This window comes from Meriones unguiculatus, chromosome 8 (genome assembly GCF_030254825.1).
Source record: "Meriones unguiculatus strain TT.TT164.6M chromosome 8, Bangor_MerUng_6.1, whole genome shotgun sequence".
Lineage (NCBI taxonomy): Eukaryota > Metazoa > Chordata > Mammalia > Rodentia > Muridae > Meriones > Meriones unguiculatus.
The window spans coordinates 80415664-80433271 of record NC_083356.1 but is presented as its reverse complement, the minus strand read 5'-3'; the positions used below and the strand labels follow the sequence as shown (position 1 = coordinate 80433271).

Here is a 17608-nt window from a genome sequence, read left to right as displayed (position 1 = left end):
CCCCTATTATCCTTTACCCCATTTCATCCCCTGCTCTCTCCTGCTGAAACACTTCATCTTTCCAAGTCCCTCTTCTACTTTGATGGTGCATGTGTGTGTGTGTGTCCCACTGAGATTATTAGGGTTGCACCATTGAAGAAAATGACACTCCTTCCCCCACAACCATTAACTGCCAATTGTCTCATAGCATGAAGTGGGAACTTAAGAGCCCCTTCCTTCCTTCCTTCTTTCCTTCCTTCCTTCCTTCCTTTCTCCTTCCTTCCTTCTTTCCTTCCTTCCTTCCTTCCTTTCTTCCTTCCTTCCTTCCTTCCTTCCTTCCTTCCTTCTTTCAAGTACAAAGGTAGTTTTATTGGGGGTAGCTCTTGGGTGGGCTCACCAGTCCCAAGGAACAAGGCCAGGAAATTTGCCATGCAGAGGAAGACAGAGGGGAGGGGAAAGAGAAAGAAAGAATTCATACAGAGAGAAGGAGAAATGTGTGTGTGGGTGGGGGGGGGTAGCCCCTCCTTCTATGTGACTTCTACAGAAGTTTTCTCCTGTTCCCTGGGTAGAGGTGACCTTCAACAGGTTCTGACCACATTTCCTCAATGGAAGAATGGAAGACTCTTGGTATGCAGCCTTCTCAAAGTGGGGATCACATAACATAACATGCCCTCAAACCGGAGGTTTCCTTCTCCTCCTCCCAACCCCATCCTTGGATGCAGCACAATCCATGACCAGATGCGACCACTTGTTTTGGGACATCACCAGCTTTGTATTCTCAGACATCGACCCAGTGAGATTAGAGGCATTATGTGCCTTCCGTAGATACATCTCACCTAATCTTGGGCTCTGACCCTTAGTGCACAGCTAGTCCCAGCCCAGTTCACAAAGCTCCAGAGGTCTGTGGTTGCTCAGCTATCACCAGATAAGAAACTATAAGGACACAGGTGAGCACTAAGCAAAACAGTAAAGAGACATGTCACATGACTCAATAATTGTGTGGAAAATGTATCCAAAGACTTGTGTTCATAACAGCTACACTCATGATAGTCACAAGAGGAATCAACACACCCAGGGCCCTAAGGAAAGGGATTTAGACTTCCATTTCCTCCCTAGGCCCTCAGGTACCTCTTTGAGGCCCTGGCCTCTGCCAGACCCTGAATGGGTGACAGCTAGAGATGCTGGAGAAATAGATCAGGGAACATTCTTGACTTCTTTAGCCAGAGAGATGTGGCACAGCAAGCTCTGAGGGCATAATGACACTGCCGAGGGTGGCCAGGAGAAGGGTGTCCTTTGTAGAGAGGGCATTGCTGGCAAGCAAATCAGAGAATCAAAACCAAGAGTGGCTTTCCAGGAAGCCTCCGTGGTGGGTGGGAAGATCACTCTGGCTGGTGCTTTCAGAAGTGCAGGGTGGCAGGAGTTGAGGCTATGGCGCATGGCAGAGCCCAGACTTGGAGGGTACTGGTGTTGGTTGGCTGAGGATCTCAGCTTTCTGCTTGAGTCTGAGATGTTCCCCAAGATTCTCATGCTGAAGGCTCAGTTGCCTGCTGATGAGCCTGGGAGGTGGAATCACCAAGGCTCTGAGCTCATCAGTGGCTTAATCCACGGATGGATTAATGATTGGATAGCATTTGGGGAAGGTGGTATACCACGGTAGGGGGCCTCGTTGGGGGAAGTACGTCACTGAGGGTGTGCCCCTGAGGAATGGATCTTATCCCTGGCCCATTCCTCCATCTTCCCTCTCCTCCTTCTTCCCACTCCTTTCATCTTCCACCACAACCTGCACCCTCCATCGATTCAGAAGAAACGGAAGTCCACACAGCCTGGGCTCACTCTCTCTAGTGTGCCATTTGATGGCGAGCCCAAATATCCTGGAGTCCAAGGCCAAGCCAGATTACCTGGGGCTCATCTTACTTGGCTGACACATGTGGGCACAGATCCCTGCTGTCAGTGTGACCCCAAGGATCCAGGTGGACTTAAAGGTGTAGTGCCAGTCCCACACTCAGCCAAGGCAGGAACAGGCTGAGTTGTACAGCATTTGCAATGGTTATTACAGGAAGCAGCATCCTGATGGGGACCTGGCTATCTGTTTCTCTGTGTGGGTGCACTGGTCTACCTTTTCCTATTGTTAGCAACATCCTACAGATGAGAAAACAGCCCCTAAGCCATGAAATGCCGGGTTGGAGAGCATGAGCCTGGGCTGTGTAGAATTCCTCTGTTTCTTCTGCAGCTGTATGGAGGCCAGGGAACAGTGGGTGGTGAGGAGAGTTAAAAAGGAGGTCTTGGTCCTGCCCTCTGTCCTGGTCCTCTGTGGGCAAAGTGCACTCTGGGTGCTGCAGGCTAATCTTCCCCTGTTTGTGAAAGTCAGGTTCACAGGCCTGACCATTCCCTAGATTTTTGCTGACCCCAGAACTCCACCAGAGAGGGAATCAAATCCCTCTCAAGCCTGCCAAGACTCCATGATACTATATTACTTCCTCATCAGGGTCAAAAGCCCAGCGTAGACAGATGAGAGAGGGGTCTCCTGCAGGACCATCATCTATTTATTCTAACCCCACCCATCCAGCAGCTGCCTCCACATTAGACTGCTACATTCCTTCCTCCTCAGATGAGGTGCTATGTCCTGATGGGGGTAGCCAAAGTTCTGACACTGCCAGGAGCTGGAAGAAGGCCACTGCTCCCAGACCCAGGTCCCAGGAATGCAGCGGGGTCCTGCCTCCAGCGCCGTAAATCTGGACACGGCCAGGCACCACAGTGAAAAGCTAGGTCTGGGCTATAGTCGTAACAACTGGAACTTGTTCCTGCAAGGTCTTTGACCCCTCTGAACTCCAGCTCCCCTCTCTGTAAAGTAGGATGACCATCAATCCCTTCTTGTCATGAAACTTCAAACAGTCAATGTCTGCAGAACAGCTGTCACAGCTCTGGCCTAGAGTAACTGCTAATTTAAGCAATCTATGCTATTTATGCTGCTTCTTGAAGCCCTCCCTCATATTACCTGTGCTTTTCATCTCTCTTTGCCCTTACCACAACTCCACGGTACATCAAGGGAAAGCTAAACTACAATCTGTCCAGGGTCACTCAGCACAGCCCGATTCCAAAATGTTGCTTCCATAGTATTCCTCCCCATGTAAGTACACGTAAATACATGGAGGATTTCCCATCGCCAAGCCAAGGCTTCTACCCCAGCAGCTGAGCTGGGACCGATAGAAGACTGCACAGAAAGATGGCATGGGATCTGGAGCTACCTCCTGGGTCTGTTCCTTGGCATGAAGGAGAAAAGTTGCTGTCAAATAGGAAAGACCCTGCCTCAGCCCCCATCTTTTCCTACAGCTGTGCCCAGCACACGCTTCTGCCAAAGCTCCCAGACACGGAAGTGGAGGTTTGTGCCTAGAAGGCCTCTGGGTATTTGCAAGAAAAGCTCACAGTGAGATGCCTAGTAGCTTGACATTTGTTTGTTTGTGTAGAGAAATCGATAAATCTGACTGGAGTAACAGAGTGCTCTCATAGTGGTGGGGTAGGCTCACGTGAGGCTGTTCACACTGGGGCTGCCTTCTTCACAACTATCCCATTTTACCTGAGGCACTTTCCCTCCAAAGCCCTCAAGTGAAGTCAGTCCACTATCCTGTAGATACCTCCTCCTGGAGACCCAAAGGCACCCCAAACTCAATCCAGATCTCTTCCCTACCCCGTGTCCACCTTCCCTCTAGCCCAGGCAAGGTCTCTGCTCTTTCTTTTTACCCTGGACAACTTACCAGTAATGGTTTTCTGAGGTGTTACCCTAAATATTTCCCAACTTTTGTCCCTTGCAGTCAACTCCATGACCATAGTCTGGTGGTGGTGTGTATTCCTCTATGCTGGATTAATTTTTCAAAATCACCTCCTTTGATGACCAGTGCTGTGCCTCAGAATTACGTGGGGTTGTCCTTGGAAAGTGCGGATGCCTCACTGTCCCAGTGTGGTTCTTTGGGGTGATCAAATCTATGCCCTGGGGAACGGCCACTAATACTTGGCAGGGCTGACAAGAGAGTCATATGTGATGCTGAACGTAAGGTGCTGAGCATGGACCTTGGTTCCGGTGTTCTATCAAAGGAGTGTTGAGGCACGCCCATTTCTTAGAGAGATGGTGGGGTTTGGCCTGGCCTGACAGCGTACCAGGAAGAGAACTCCATTACCCGGTTGTTCTGCTGTTTCTGCTCAGGGGCCTGCTTCCAATTACACCCACATGCGGAAACTCCAGGAGTAGATGTGAAGCAACACCTAAGCCCCTGGGACTGGCCTCTCTGGAATATCTGACCTGGCCCAGGAAAACATGGCTTGCTCGGCTAAGCCCCCTCTGGTCCCTTGCTTTGGCCCCTACAGGCATCAGTCTTCCTTCTTTGCTCAAGCCCCTTTCTGCCCTTGCATGTGCGCAGAGAATGAGGTCCCAGTAGCCCTTTCTCAGACGGAGAGATGGTAAATTATCACTTCCAGGGAGTACCTGCTGCCATGACTGGGTGTCTTGGGGCTTCCTGCCCGGCCACCCCAACCTCAAGGCTGGGCAGCCATGTGAAAATACCAGGGCAGCTGCGAGTCCCCCCTCCTACTTCAGGTCAGACAAAGCACTTCCTTAGATGGAAATTCCAAATCCTGTTTAGGATTGCCTCACTATAAACATCAACTTAAAATGCAGCGAGACCAGCAGAATACCAGGGCGAGTATAATGGGTAGGAGCCTGCCAGGAAGAGGAAACCTGCAGAGGGGCCAATTTAGAACTCTAGGACCCTCAATTCACTTCAAGTTCCAAGGTGCTCCTCTTAAGCTACCCCCCCATCCTACCCCCAAAAAACCAGGACAGGCTTAGAAGGGAAGAAGTTGGGGCTGTAACTGTAGAGGAGAGGGTGATAATGAAAACAGCTCGGCAGAGCCAGCAGGAGTCTGGCTGGGCTTAAGAATGCGGAGTAAATTCACCCATCACTTGATTTTTATTTTTCCCAGCTGGCTGAAGTGGAGCAGGGATGGGAGGTGTCTGGGGGAGGGTTGTGCTGGGTCCCCAGCTGCTTTATCCTCTATTCCACCAGCCCCAGCTTGCCCTGGGACAAGTAAATATACCCCCTTCCCAACCTAGCAAGTGTTTGGCTGACTCACTACATAAACAGGGTGTTGGGTTTTCTTTGTCTTAGCTTTGTTTTGGATGTAAGCCCTCCTGCTCTATAGCCCTTTGCAAAGCTCAGAGATGCCCAAGTCCAGAAGTCCTTCCCAGGCACAGAGGAGAGGCAGGGGGTGAGAGAGAGTGCTGATCATGTCATCTGGGATTTTGTTCACTTGTGCTATCTGAGCCAAAGAGGACACTGATTTTCAGATAGGGGAACGGAAGCTCAGGGACATGCAGTCATATTTCCAAGTTTGCACAGCCAAAGAATGGCTTTTACCCTTTACCTGCTCACACGTGGGCTCAAGTTCTACTAGAAAAACGAACAAACAGAACCTGGAATGGCATGAGGAGAAGCCACTGCTGCCCTTATCCTCCGTGAGCAGATACCTACAGTTTCCCTATGGGTTAGTAGCTCCACAACCTTCCTGATGCTGTGACCCTTTAATACAGTTCCTCGTGGTGTGCTGACCCCCAGCCATAAAATTACTTCGTTGCTACTTCATAACTGTAATTTTGCCACTCTTACGAATCATTATGTAAATACCTTTGATATATGACCCCTGTGAAAAGAGTGTTTGACCCTTCAGGGGTCACGGCCCACAGGTTGAGAAACAGCTCTAGGTCCATCTCCATCAGGTCATTTTTAGATCCCTAAGGGGATCTTGATCTGTCTCACGTGCTTGCTCTGCCTCTGTTCTGGATCTAATACCGGGCTTTGGGATTCCTGTAGGGCATAGTATCATCTATCGGGCACCTTCAAAGTGTGGTGCTAAGCTTCCTGCAGGTATAATCTCATTGAATCTAGAAATCATGAACAGTGGGTACAATCCCCCCCCCCCCCATGCTTATAGGTGAAGAAATGGTGGTGGACATCTTTAATCCCGGCACTGGGGAGGCAGAGGCAGTAGGATCTCTGTGAGTTTGGGGCCAGCCTGGTCTACCTATTGCAATCCATACCAGCAAGAATTACACAGAGATCCTGTTTCAACAAAACAGAGGGGGAGGAGAGAGGGGAGAGGGGAATAGAGAGAGGGAGCGATGGGGAGAGGCTCAGAGAGGTAAAGCATCAGCTAACAGGTGAATTCAATATGCAAACTCAGGCCTCAGAGGCCAAGGCAAGTGGGCAGCCCAGATTCAGTGCAAACCCGGGAGTCTCTGGGTAACAATTGCCAGTGGTCTACCCCTTCGTGGTCAGTCTTCCACGGGCACTCTCAACCAGTTGCTCTTATTGTCCACTTTTCCTTGCCTGCCCGGTCCCAGAGCACCTGGGACTTCCCCACTTGATGCTGAGTTTGAGCCCCGATCTCTGAGTATAGTGACAAGGTCCAAAGCGCCTCTTCCTCGGGCTCCAGGACCTAAGCACCCTATCATCACCAGCGCTTCTTCCTGCACTTGTTTTCTCAAGGCTTTGATTCCATCAGAGTCCAGACTAAGACCCAGTTCTGACCTGCCTTTTCCTAGTCCCCATCTCCCTGCTCAGTGAATGCATCTTTCTTGGCGCACCCCCTCAGCCATAGCGCCCCCTTGCGCTGGTCACCATCCAGCTGTGCCAGGTTCCATCAGCGCACGTACCTTACTGTCCGGCCACACAGGACCAGCCCAAAGCAAAAGCAGCAAAAGCAGCAGCAGCCGCCGCAGCCTCAACTGGAGGCAGCAAGGCAAGAGAGCTACCGCTGCCATGGCTCGGTGGACAAGGACGGCTCCGCGAGCACGCTAGGGAGCGCCGGCAGTACTGCGAGGTCCGCGCTGCAGCCCGGCTCTGCCGAGGGGGCGCCCCTCAGCCGGGTGCCCCGGCAGCGCCGCTGGAGGTGGAGCTAGGCTGGAGGGGCGCCCGCCCCCCCTCCCCTCCCCGCCCATCCCCTGCGGTCCGGCGGTTTTGCGAAGAGTCTCCGGGAGAGGACTGTTGCTGCAGCCAGTTAGAGAAGTGCGGGCTCGCAACGGAATGAGGTCCCATTCCGTGAAATGAAGGGCCTTGGACCTGTCCCTTTGCCTTTTTGAGCCCCAGTTTCCCTATCGATAAAAGGGAGAAAAGAATCTTTTTGGAATAATTGCAAAGTCAAGTGAATGGTACTTTCAGTTCAGCCCTTTCTCTGGCAAAGCCATCCTGTCTCTCTCCTAGACACTGTCAGTTTTAGCCTTTTCAAGGCTCAGCCCCTTCTCTTTCACATCTTCCTCCTCTTTCTATTGTGCCCATAAGAGCTACTTTTTAATAGCCCTCTCCTTTTCATCCTCAGCAGAGCCTCTGATTTCTCAGTTTCGTAGGCAGCGATTGCTTGCTCCAGGTGTCTTAGGCCACTCTTGCCTGAGGTGCTTTTGCTGGATCTTTTGAGAGCCACTGTAATGAAATTCAAGACCGTCTCTTACACTTACTAATCCAGTGTTCTCTCTCTCTCTCTCTCTCTCTCTCTCTTTCTCGCGCGCGCGCGCGCGCGCGCAGCGTCTTTCCATATGCTCTCCTGAAAGTGTGTAAGAAGCTGATGGGCAAGATGTCTTCTTCCTCCATTGCTTACTTTTTTGAAACAGGGTCTCTCATTGAGCCTGGAGCTCTTTTGGCTGCACTAGCTGGCTAGTGAGCTCCAGATACCCTTCTGTTTCTGCCTTTCCATTTACGTTACTTATACACACCACAACCACCACTGCCACCACCTTTTAATGTGGATGGTGCGGCATCCCAAAACTGCTGAGTCATTCGTTTATTTCCCTAGCTGCTTGAGTTCTGGGTTACACTCTTTTAAAGTGCCTCCCACCTCAGTTTCCCCCTTTTATTTCAACAGGGGTCCTTCCCAGACTCTTTGTAGGCCCTTCCAACCCTCTGGGCACCCTTAGAGGCTGGATTCGCTTTCTCTTCAACACTGCCTCGGGAGGAGACTGTTCTGATCACTTGTGTGTTTACCTGGCTTCCTTAGCCTCCATTGCACAAGCAAGGAACACTGACTTGTGCCCTGAGTATAGCCACACCCATTCACTCCTTACCTCTGCTCTCAAGTATTCCCCATCCTCAAGAACTTCATTCTCACAGTTTATTTCCTGTTTCTAGCTCCCTGTGGGGAGGCCAATAGGCCACCAGCGCATTCATGCTTTGTCTCCCCAAGCAGCTGGCTCAGTGGCTCTCAGGCTGTGTGGCCCCAGCCCAGCACCCTCAGTGTCACCTGGGAACTTGTTAGAAACACAAATACTCAGGCCCCAGCCCAGTTACTGAACCAGAGATTCACCCGGAGGTGAGGATCCAGCAACTTATGTTCTCAGGAACCCCTCAGGGGCTCTAGGGCAGAGAATGAGTGATCTAGTCTGAAATCTAATTACTGCATGACTCTCAGCTGACTTCAGTAAAAAAATCATGTGTGCAGTCGGTATTTGTTATAGATGAGTTCCTTTCTATCTTTTTTCTTTTTTTAGTTTTTTTGAGACAGGGTTTCTCTGTGTAACAGCTATGGCTGTCCTGGGACTCACTCTGTAGGCCAGGCTAGCCTCTAGCTTACCTTCTGCCTCGGCCTCTGCCTCTGCCTCCCTAGTGTTGGGATTAAAGGTATGCCACCATGTCCTGTTTATAAATAAGTTTCTAGAGATCTCTTGCAGAGGAGTCAAGGCCTGGTGTAAAAACCAATCATTGGGCATGCGCTTTATTCCGTACACATACATCTGTGTACAGGACATCCGCGACATCAGCGTGGTGGTTATTTCCAAGAAGATCTTGCAGACAAGAACCGAAGATCTTCATTAGATACTTCCCTCTTTTTTTTTTTTTTAAATTGTAGGTTTTGTAACATGCTTCCTATCTTTTCAAAATTTACACAAAGTATACTTAAAACAAATCTAACAAGGTAGGAGTTCTCTTTCCTAGCTTTCTCATGGATGCAGGTAGTCTGACTGACTTTTTAAGGCAGGCTCTGCTAGAGCAAAGCAGAGACCATGGAGGAACTCTGCCCCCTTCTGGACAACATATGGTGTCCTCCTATGGACACTTCTGTCACCATGAATAACTCACAACTCAAATGTACAAAGTCTCCAGTTAGCATCGGGACCCGGTTTATGTTGTTACTTCCACAGAAAGTCCTTCTCAGGCTGGCTCACTCTTGCTACACCTCCTAACCTTTGGGGATCCCTGTCTGGAAATCCTGTCACACACTCCCAGCCCATCTGGCACACCTGAGCTTTCTTAGCTACAGCACTCAGGCAATTATAGGTTTTTGTGATTATTTGATTTGTGTCTACATCATTCACTGTAGGGTAAGAACCTCATGATGAGGCCCACACTTGTCTTGTTCTTAGCTGTAGCCCTGTCTGCCTCTGGCTCCAGGATCTCAGGATTGGTCTCCTTCAGACTGATCCTCATCCTTAGATATATTCCTTTCCATTTATCCTGTCTTCCCTGTAAATAAATGCCTAGAAAGTACTTTAAATATGTCTTACAGAGCCCGAGCCTGACTCATCAACTGTAAACTCAGAGCAGAGGGCACTCCTCAGGGCTGTGGGGAAAATGTCAAGAAATTAGAAAAAAGATCCCGTGTGGGTTCCAGACTCTTGATGGATGCCTATTTAGCGAGTGTCTCCTGTATAGAGGAGATAATGGCAAGAGAGTAAAAGGATTGGCTGGACAAGGGTACCTGGGAAGGCTTTGGGATGGAGGGAGCACAGAGGAATGAATTCTTTCCCGAAGCTGAGCACGTTGACTTACAGACTTCGCCCACCTTTTAAATCCCAGGCATCAGATATCTGCAGGGCCACTTGGCATTCCAGGGAAGAAGAACATTCCAGGGAAGGGAATGTTCTGCATCCATGGGCCTGTGACAGATTCTGGCTCTGGGAAGACTATGTGATCCTAACAAAAACTTTTTTTTCAAGTTTGGTATTAACTTTATTCTGTTTTCTGTATAACTTTAAGTACATAAAAGTTTATTTCCATAGTCCTCGGGAAATGGGTGTACATCACAGGACACTTTCTTTTCCCACAGAATCGAGAGCTGAAGAAGGATTTCTTCCCTGTGACACTAAGGGCTCTTCTTTTGTTGCAGGGGCCTGACCTTGGGAAAACTCAGAGACCTTGGCAAGGAAGTAACCACTTCAAGATCATTTCTTACAGCCGACCTAGTCCTAGATAGGGCCACGTGGGAACACAGAGGGACCTAGTTGTCCCTCGATGGGAGGTATTAAGAAAAGTGCCACTGAAGAATTGGAACAGGATCTAGAAAGTTTGGGTTAAAGAGTTAAAGAGGTCAGGCCAAGGGCATTTCAGCTTTCGACTGATTGAGTTCATAAAGGACATCACTTTTGAGCCATTTCATTTGCATGTGAGAATAACAATATCAGAGCCACCTCACTGAGTAGCTGTGGCAGGCTAAGTGTAAACAGCATTAGTGTAAATCTTTCACAACAGCGGCTGGCACGGATTAAGGATGAAACCAGGTTAACTAATGTTGGTAACGGACAGTTATTGGAAAGTGCAGGAAGGAAGCCTCCTGATTAGCAGGTAAGGGAAGAAGCATGGGGAGCAATGTGGGCAGGAAACAGAACAGGCTAGATTGCACGTGCTAAAATAAAGACTTTTAAAGAGTTAAGTAAGGAATGACTCACAAGAGCCAGAGAACGACGGAGGCAGATGGGGCAGAGTGAGGTAGATGGGACATAGTGAAGACGCTTCGGTATGACCCAGCAGGGCAGAGACGAGAAGAGCACTTCAGGGTCTTTGTTTTCTAGCAGGTCAGATAGCGTTGAAGTCCTCTGCTGAAACCGCGAACAGTCTTTTCCTAAGGGAGGTGTGTGTGTGTTTTGGGGGGCGTCACTGAAAATCGCCACCACGGCTGGTCCTGAGGCTCGTGGCCGCGCGCCACCTGGTGGCAGCGGGAGGAGAGCCCTAGCGGAGGAAGGGGAGAAATCCAGAATTTTATTTGGCAGTAACTTCAGTAAGCTGAGGCGATGTGCTTACGTGAGTATTGCCATCTTACCACCGATTTTTCAGACAGGTAAAAATCAGAGCAGAGGTGGGAAGAACGGTCCGGAAAGGGGACACTCTTAAAACAGAGCTCTTTAAGGCACACGGAGCCAGGATTCCCCAAGTTTTCTTTGATGGCATCAATGGCCCTGATCTTAGTTTGCCCATCTGTTCGATGGGCAGGGTGCGGGTAATGAAAGAAGAGGAAGAGAAACTTTAGCCTTTCCCGCCCACCCGGAGGTAAAAGGCTTTAAACACTTCTCCGGAAAGCAGAGTTGTATAGATTCTATTTGCATACGAACGCAGTCACCTCGGGTTAAACTCAGGTCCTTTAATCTCTGCTCCAATTTGTCGCGCAGCCGGGGAGGGAAGCCCTCCCGAGTACCTACACACCCCGCCCCCTGAGGCCTTCCCCCACAGGGCTGGGCTTGGTTGCACGTGCTCACCGGTTCCCGGTGGATCCACCTCCTTGGAAAGACTCATTATTAGTGCAGGGAGATCCTCGGAGCCACAGGGAACCCTGGACCCAGCACAAGTTGCAATAGAGAGACTACTGTGACATAACCATTTATTTTACATATATGTATATACAAGTCAGAAGTTTTATTAAAGTCTGTGATAGCGGTAGGTTTGGATTCTCCCTCCTCAGGACTGCCCATTTTCCTGCTTCCCCTCTTTAATTGGTAGAGTCCCGTGCGGCCAGCCTCGCCGGGCGGACTACATTTCCTAGCTAACCCCGCGGGCCTGTGCGTGCCGGCGGCGCGTGACGTCAGGGGAGGGAGCTGGCCAGTGCTGAGGGGGCGCGGCGCGGAGGGGCGCGGAGCCGGGCGGCTCGGGGGCCCAGAGTGCGCGGCGGCCGGGAGCCCGCTGGCTCCTGACAGCCCCCTCCCCCCCGGCGGACGACCACGACGACGACTGCGAGGGCGCGAGTCATGGCGGAGCAGCGAAGCCAGCGGGGGCCCTGAGCACCGCCGCATGGAGCGGGACGAACGGCCACCTAGCGGAGGGGGAAGCGGCGGGGGCTCGGCGGGGTTCCTGGAGCCGCCCGCCGCGCTCCCTCCGCCGCCGCGCAACGGTGGGTGAGGGGCCTTCGGAGCCCGGGCGGCCCCGCGCCGGTGACCCCCTCTTTCTAGAAGCCGGCTCTGGCCCCGGGATGCCGGGCGGCCCCTCGGCGTGGACTTCACCCTGGGCTCGCACTCTCCGCGCAGGGTCCCGGTCCCCCCTCCCCCCGGCTCGGGCCCTCTCCCCCCCCTCCCGGCCCCTCTGCGCGAGCGCTTTCTCCTCCCCAAGGGGCCCCTGGTGCTCGGAGCACCCTCTTCCTTCACCAGCGGGCTCGCAGACGCCACACCTTGGCACCCTGCACCTATCCCAGGGCGTTTTCCTCCTCCGGAGCCTCGGCCCGTGCGCAGACCCCGAGCGGTCCTCCACGCACCTCGGCGCCCGCTCCTGTCCTCCGCCCGCCCCCCTTCTCCCGGTCTCCTCGTAGGCGAGGACCTTCTGCCGGCTGGGGTCTCCGGCGAGGTCCCGGGCTCGGGGACACCTGCCTTTTTCGGGCGTTTGTCGGACGCTTCCCGCGCCGAGCAGCCTAGCCCTTCCGGGGTGCGGAGCATGCCTCACCTGGCCGGGCGGCCGGCGTCCTCTCGTCCCGGCCCGGCCCTCAGGTTCCTCAGGGTCGGCTCCCGCTCCCTCCCCCGCTCAGTGTTTTATTTGTTTCTGTTTGATATTTCCCCCTTCGGTGTTTGCGGCGGAATGTTTTTATTGGTAAAGTGTAAGGAGCTTTTGTGAGGTCGTAAAAGGTGAACTTTTGAACTTGGAAAGCGCCCTGGAGCAATTAGCGCAGGCGATAGCCCCGGGAGGCCTGCATTACAAAGGGTGCTCGTTGCGGCAGGCAAACGCTCCCGCGGCAAACCCGATTTATTTATTTATTTGCCCTGCCTTCCACCTTTCACATCTCCTCATTTCCGAATAAAGGGCAGGCTCTCAGAGATCCCTGCCTCCTCCCCTCTCTGCGCCATAAACGCGCAATTCTCTGGAAGATCTAGGACCCGAGCAGTGTCTAACAAGTAACAGATTTCAGATTGAATGCAAACACCGGGGACAGTTAGGAGGCACTAAAAATTAATTGCTTTGGCAAGAAGTTTCTCAATCAGGACAGTGACCTGGCAGGTGTGGGGAAAGCAACCTGAAAATTGGTGACTCAGACCCTCGGTTGTGGAATGAATGAATGGGGAGTCACAGAAGAGAAATCTTGAGTTGGATTTGCTTCTTCCTAAATTTATTAATTCATCAAACATTTATCGTTAAATTCATCAGATCTTTAGTTTCCCTCTCTCTTTAAAGCCAGTTAAGAGGAAAAGTCTGTTTAGAAGTGAGTCTGGTTGATTTGATATGATGGTGATCAAATGGTGATGTTTTCAAAGCTCTTGAGTTTTAAAGATGTGTATGATGTGTGGGATCTAGGTGGCCGGGCATCCGGTGGGGACGGATTCTGAATGTGAACATGTTTGGGATCAATAAAATCCCACGTCACAAAGAGGAAGGAAGGAATATAGTTACGATAGAAAGGGACAGTGTCTTGAAGAACAAAGAATGGTTTTGGCATTTTAAAAGTTAATTTACGCACAGATTTGGTTTGGCATTAATTTGTGAATGTTATATATAATTCTTGATGTAAAATTTGCTACGCAGGTTTTTTAATTCATCTCCAGATCTATCGGAAAGCCCTGTTAGTGTATTTTCGTAATGCCTTCCTGTTTGCAAATAGTTTCTGCCCCCACCTGTGCTTACAATTAGATGACAGGTTTTACTGCAGCCATCACTTTCAGTTCTGTCTGAGAATATTATCGTAAGGAAAGCCAGAGAACAATGTACTTGTTATTAATTATTCATTGGAACATTTTAAAGAACTGAGTGGTAATTTTAGCTCTTAATCAGATTATTTGTTAATGCTCATCTTTTCCTTAACTGATGAGAACCATTTAAAAGAATCGTAAGGAACAATCAATTCGTTAAGGCTAAAAAGTGTCTTTAATGTTTCACATCAGTTCAAGTTACTGATACAAATATATTCTTTTTGCTGAAAAGACAATGGGAACGTCTTTGTTTCAAAAGAAAATACGAAATTTTTGTAACATAGCTTGTTTTTCAGTTCAAAAAATTTAGCATTGTGTATGTAGGGGTTTTACAGTTTATGTTAATTAGTACCCAAGAAGTGCTCAGAAGAATTTTCAAAATACAAAATAAAGTTTGCGTTTGGAATAGTGGACTTGCTTTTTTCTTCCTTCCTAATTAATATTTTCCTCCAAAAATAATTGAAATTGTTTGTTTTAACTTTTCAACCTGGTGATATTTCCATTTTTCCTGAGGTCGTTATCTGGAGAGGAGGTCTTTGGTCTGTGTTAGGAAGAAGTAAAGTCCATTGATGCCGAATTTACAGTCCTCCAGATGTTTTTATGTTTCCATCAGAACAGACTTGCTAGCCTTTAGATGCAGCACCACCTCCCTGGAATCCCTCGTGCTGATTCTGCTGTTTTCAGCTGTTCTTGTGGTTTTCATAACTAACTCATTTAGTTGTGATAGTGATTGCTCCCTTTTGGGATTTCAAAGGAAGATGAACGATTTGAGGAAGCATTTGTTCATTTTTCAAGAGAGTGAGGGAATAGATTTTAAATATTTAAAGCAAAAGGAGACGACAAGCCATTATAAGGAATTAAATAATAAATAACATTTCACATTATTATACTTTGCAGGAAATGAGTTCATTAAATACTGTGTGCTCCTCACGCATGACTTTACCAATAAAATGCTTGTTAACAAGTATTTTACATCTCACATTTAACTTTTTTAGAACTTTTTAGTTCTTTGACTTGAAAACTTAATTCTGAATCAACTGAGAATTTTTAGGTTTCCTTAAGGAGAAATCTGAGGTGTTAAATGGCCAAATTTCCAATCTTGGATATACCATTTGCAAATGCTGAGCATGCCTCTCATCTGTAGAGTATGAGCATAACATGCTTACTAATTTGATTCTACATTTTGCAGCAGAAAGTTTTATGCTTGTACAAGTATACAAAAAGCTGTTAGAAGGGAAGCTAATGAAAAAAACGCACCAGATTTTCAACACATTACTCAAATTATACATATCAGTATTTTTTGTTTCCTTCATTTTTACCCCCCGGGTTGTGGGGCAAAGGTAGAAAATACATTTCAGGTTAAATCACATAATTTTAGGACAGTTGGTAAAATATTTTTTAAATAGAATAAGAAAATAATTTATTTGTGTGTAAAGACCAAATTATAGCCATCTTATTTGTGAAAAAGGGTCAGAATCAGAGAAATCTCTTTCTATAGATAAACATATAGCCTCCTAATGTGTCTACAGGGGTAGTGGTGCAATATACTCAATTTTTAGTAAAATTGTGAATGTATTTTCAAAACAGAAGTTGTGAAGAAAAGTGTTTGCTTTCAAGTTTTTATATTCTTGTGGTCAACTTAAAATAATTTTTTATTAAATGTTTTTCTGGATTAGGTAATTCTTTGAACATTTGTTGTGAATGTCTGATAAATGGAAATCAGAGATGTCAGAATTATTATGTTATCAAGGAGGCTTGTTACTGAACAAGAGAATTTTGTTTTGGATATTGAGGTTTTTGTAGCTCAAGTTTTGGATTCATCTTATCTTAATTGTACATTTTAGAAACATCAGGGGATGTAATGTTATACAATATTTCTAAAGTCAACCCCAGCCTTTTCATTTCTCAGTGTTTACATCATGTTTAGGGTGTTAGGGTTAAGTTATGGAATAGTAGGAGGAAAAAAAAAAACCAACACCCAAGCCCAAAACATTGTGAGTTATCTATTGTTTAGAAATAAGTAAGCATATTTTATTTGAATGAACTATTTCTTGAATATGATGACCTGTTAAACAACATTCTTTCTAGAATAGCTTTTGAAGAAAACAGATTTGTTTTCCTGTGGGTTACAGTTATTTAAATTATTTTAATAAGACTTTTCTAGTTGTACTCAGCAATTCTAATTAACAGTGATTTAGCTTGGGAGGGACCAGGATTTCCTCAGCTGGCTGCTGGGGAGCTGAATTGCTTTTTTCCCCACCCCCAGCTGCACAGAATCGTTTGATCCCCATGCTACCATGCTTGTCATTTGAGAAAGCAAATTGAGAGAAAATAAATTTGGGAAGACAGCCTACTTGAGCTTCATTTGCAGTTTTGAAATATTTGTTCTTAAATTTTAGGAACAATTGTACTTCAAACTTTTAACATATTGGAAGCAAGCTGGCTTTACTATGATGTCTAGGAGAAAATTTCCAGATTTTCTTAAAAAAAAAAATACAGGTTTTTGTTTTAAAATTTTCAAAAGTTATCCTTTAGTAGAGTGGAATTTTTTCAAGGTGGTTTGTGGTGTTTCCTGTATTATATAATCCCAGATGAAGAAATTGGAAATTGTTAAGTTTTTTACAAATAGATGCTGTAACTTTGTTATATTAAGAATTAACTTTGACAATTATCTTAAAAGATGATAACTTTGCATCCTAATTGTAAGCTCTGAACCCTTAAAATTGTTTATGGGGGGGAAAGCTATTCAACCATGAATCACAGATGGCAGCAGTAGTGTATTTTTTTGTTTTCTAGATTGAATTTTGCTTTTCAGTAGGCGTCAATTCTAAGGACACTGTTGATAAGTCAGCTGTCAGGTATAATGTTTCCTGAACAGCAGCATGTAATGTAGTCTGGGAAACAGATCCTAGCATCTGATTTGGAGATAACACTCTGTGGGTGGTTTGTGCCAGAACAGTGACTTACTTCTGCTGCCAAAGTGAGATTAAAAAAAAAAGAATTGGTAATGGTCGTTAAAATAATTGTTAGAATAGTGAGCTATAGCAGCTTGTGTCTATGGTTGCAGTGTGTTGTTACTAACGATTGTGTCTTACAGTTTGCTCGGACTACTGTTTTCATTGAAAACTATTAAATGTATTTGAGGCTAATTTTGAGGGAGCGATGCATGATTAAATTCTTTCATGTAGAATTTCTCAGCTTCTTAACTTTCTACTCCTTTCATTTGATAGAACCATGGAATTTTAGATTTCTCTAAAAACATTTCAGAGGTCTTTCAGTGTGTTGTTTTTCTAGTTCTTTGTTGTATTGTTAAGATTTCCGTGTTCTTTATTTTTTATTTTTTTCTAAAAGACTAATTGGGTAAAGAGATAGTTGAAGCTTCTTTGGTATTTGTGTAGTTTATTAGACATAATCAGATAAAGGTTTATGAAAGAGTTCATTAACATCTATTTAAAAATAAAAGAGAGACTGGCTCAGTGTGGAGAAGTAGCTTCACCAGTTCTCATTTGAAAGCCTCTAATTCATGTGTTCATTCAGCCTTGAAACAAATCATCTTGGAAGGATTGAAAGATTCAGTTTGATTGTTTTTGATAACAGTATATTCTACTTGATCAGACACAATATTCTTATTACAGTTTATGTCAGAGAAGAAATGCCTGAACACCACTGTATAGCTTTAATGTATACTAAATAATGCAGTTAAAAAGTAGTGAGGTA

At 47.1% G+C, this 17608-nt stretch overlaps 2 protein-coding genes across 3 annotated transcripts in view; one reads left to right on the top strand and one right to left on the bottom strand.

The window, feature by feature from the left end:
• The window catches only part of Olfml2a (olfactomedin like 2A), a 32027-nt gene extending 25144 nt beyond the window's left edge, over positions 1-6883 (bottom strand). Inside the window, exon 1 of the mRNA XM_021633369.2 lies at positions 6683-6883. Coding sequence (XP_021489044.2) covers positions 6683-6790 — 108 coding nt within the window. The 5' untranslated portion in view covers positions 6791-6883. The remainder of the gene's footprint in view (positions 1-6682) is intronic.
• A 4938-nt stretch (positions 6884-11821) lies between these two features.
• Positions 11822-17608, top strand: part of Nr6a1 (nuclear receptor subfamily 6 group A member 1) — a 191959-nt gene continuing 186172 nt past the window's right edge. For both annotated transcript variants that reach the window (XM_060390080.1, XM_021633361.2), the window contains exon 1: positions 11822-12114. In XM_060390080.1, coding sequence (XP_060246063.1) covers positions 12015-12114 — 100 coding nt within the window. In that variant the 5' untranslated portion in view covers positions 11822-12014. The remainder of the gene's footprint in view (positions 12115-17608) is intronic.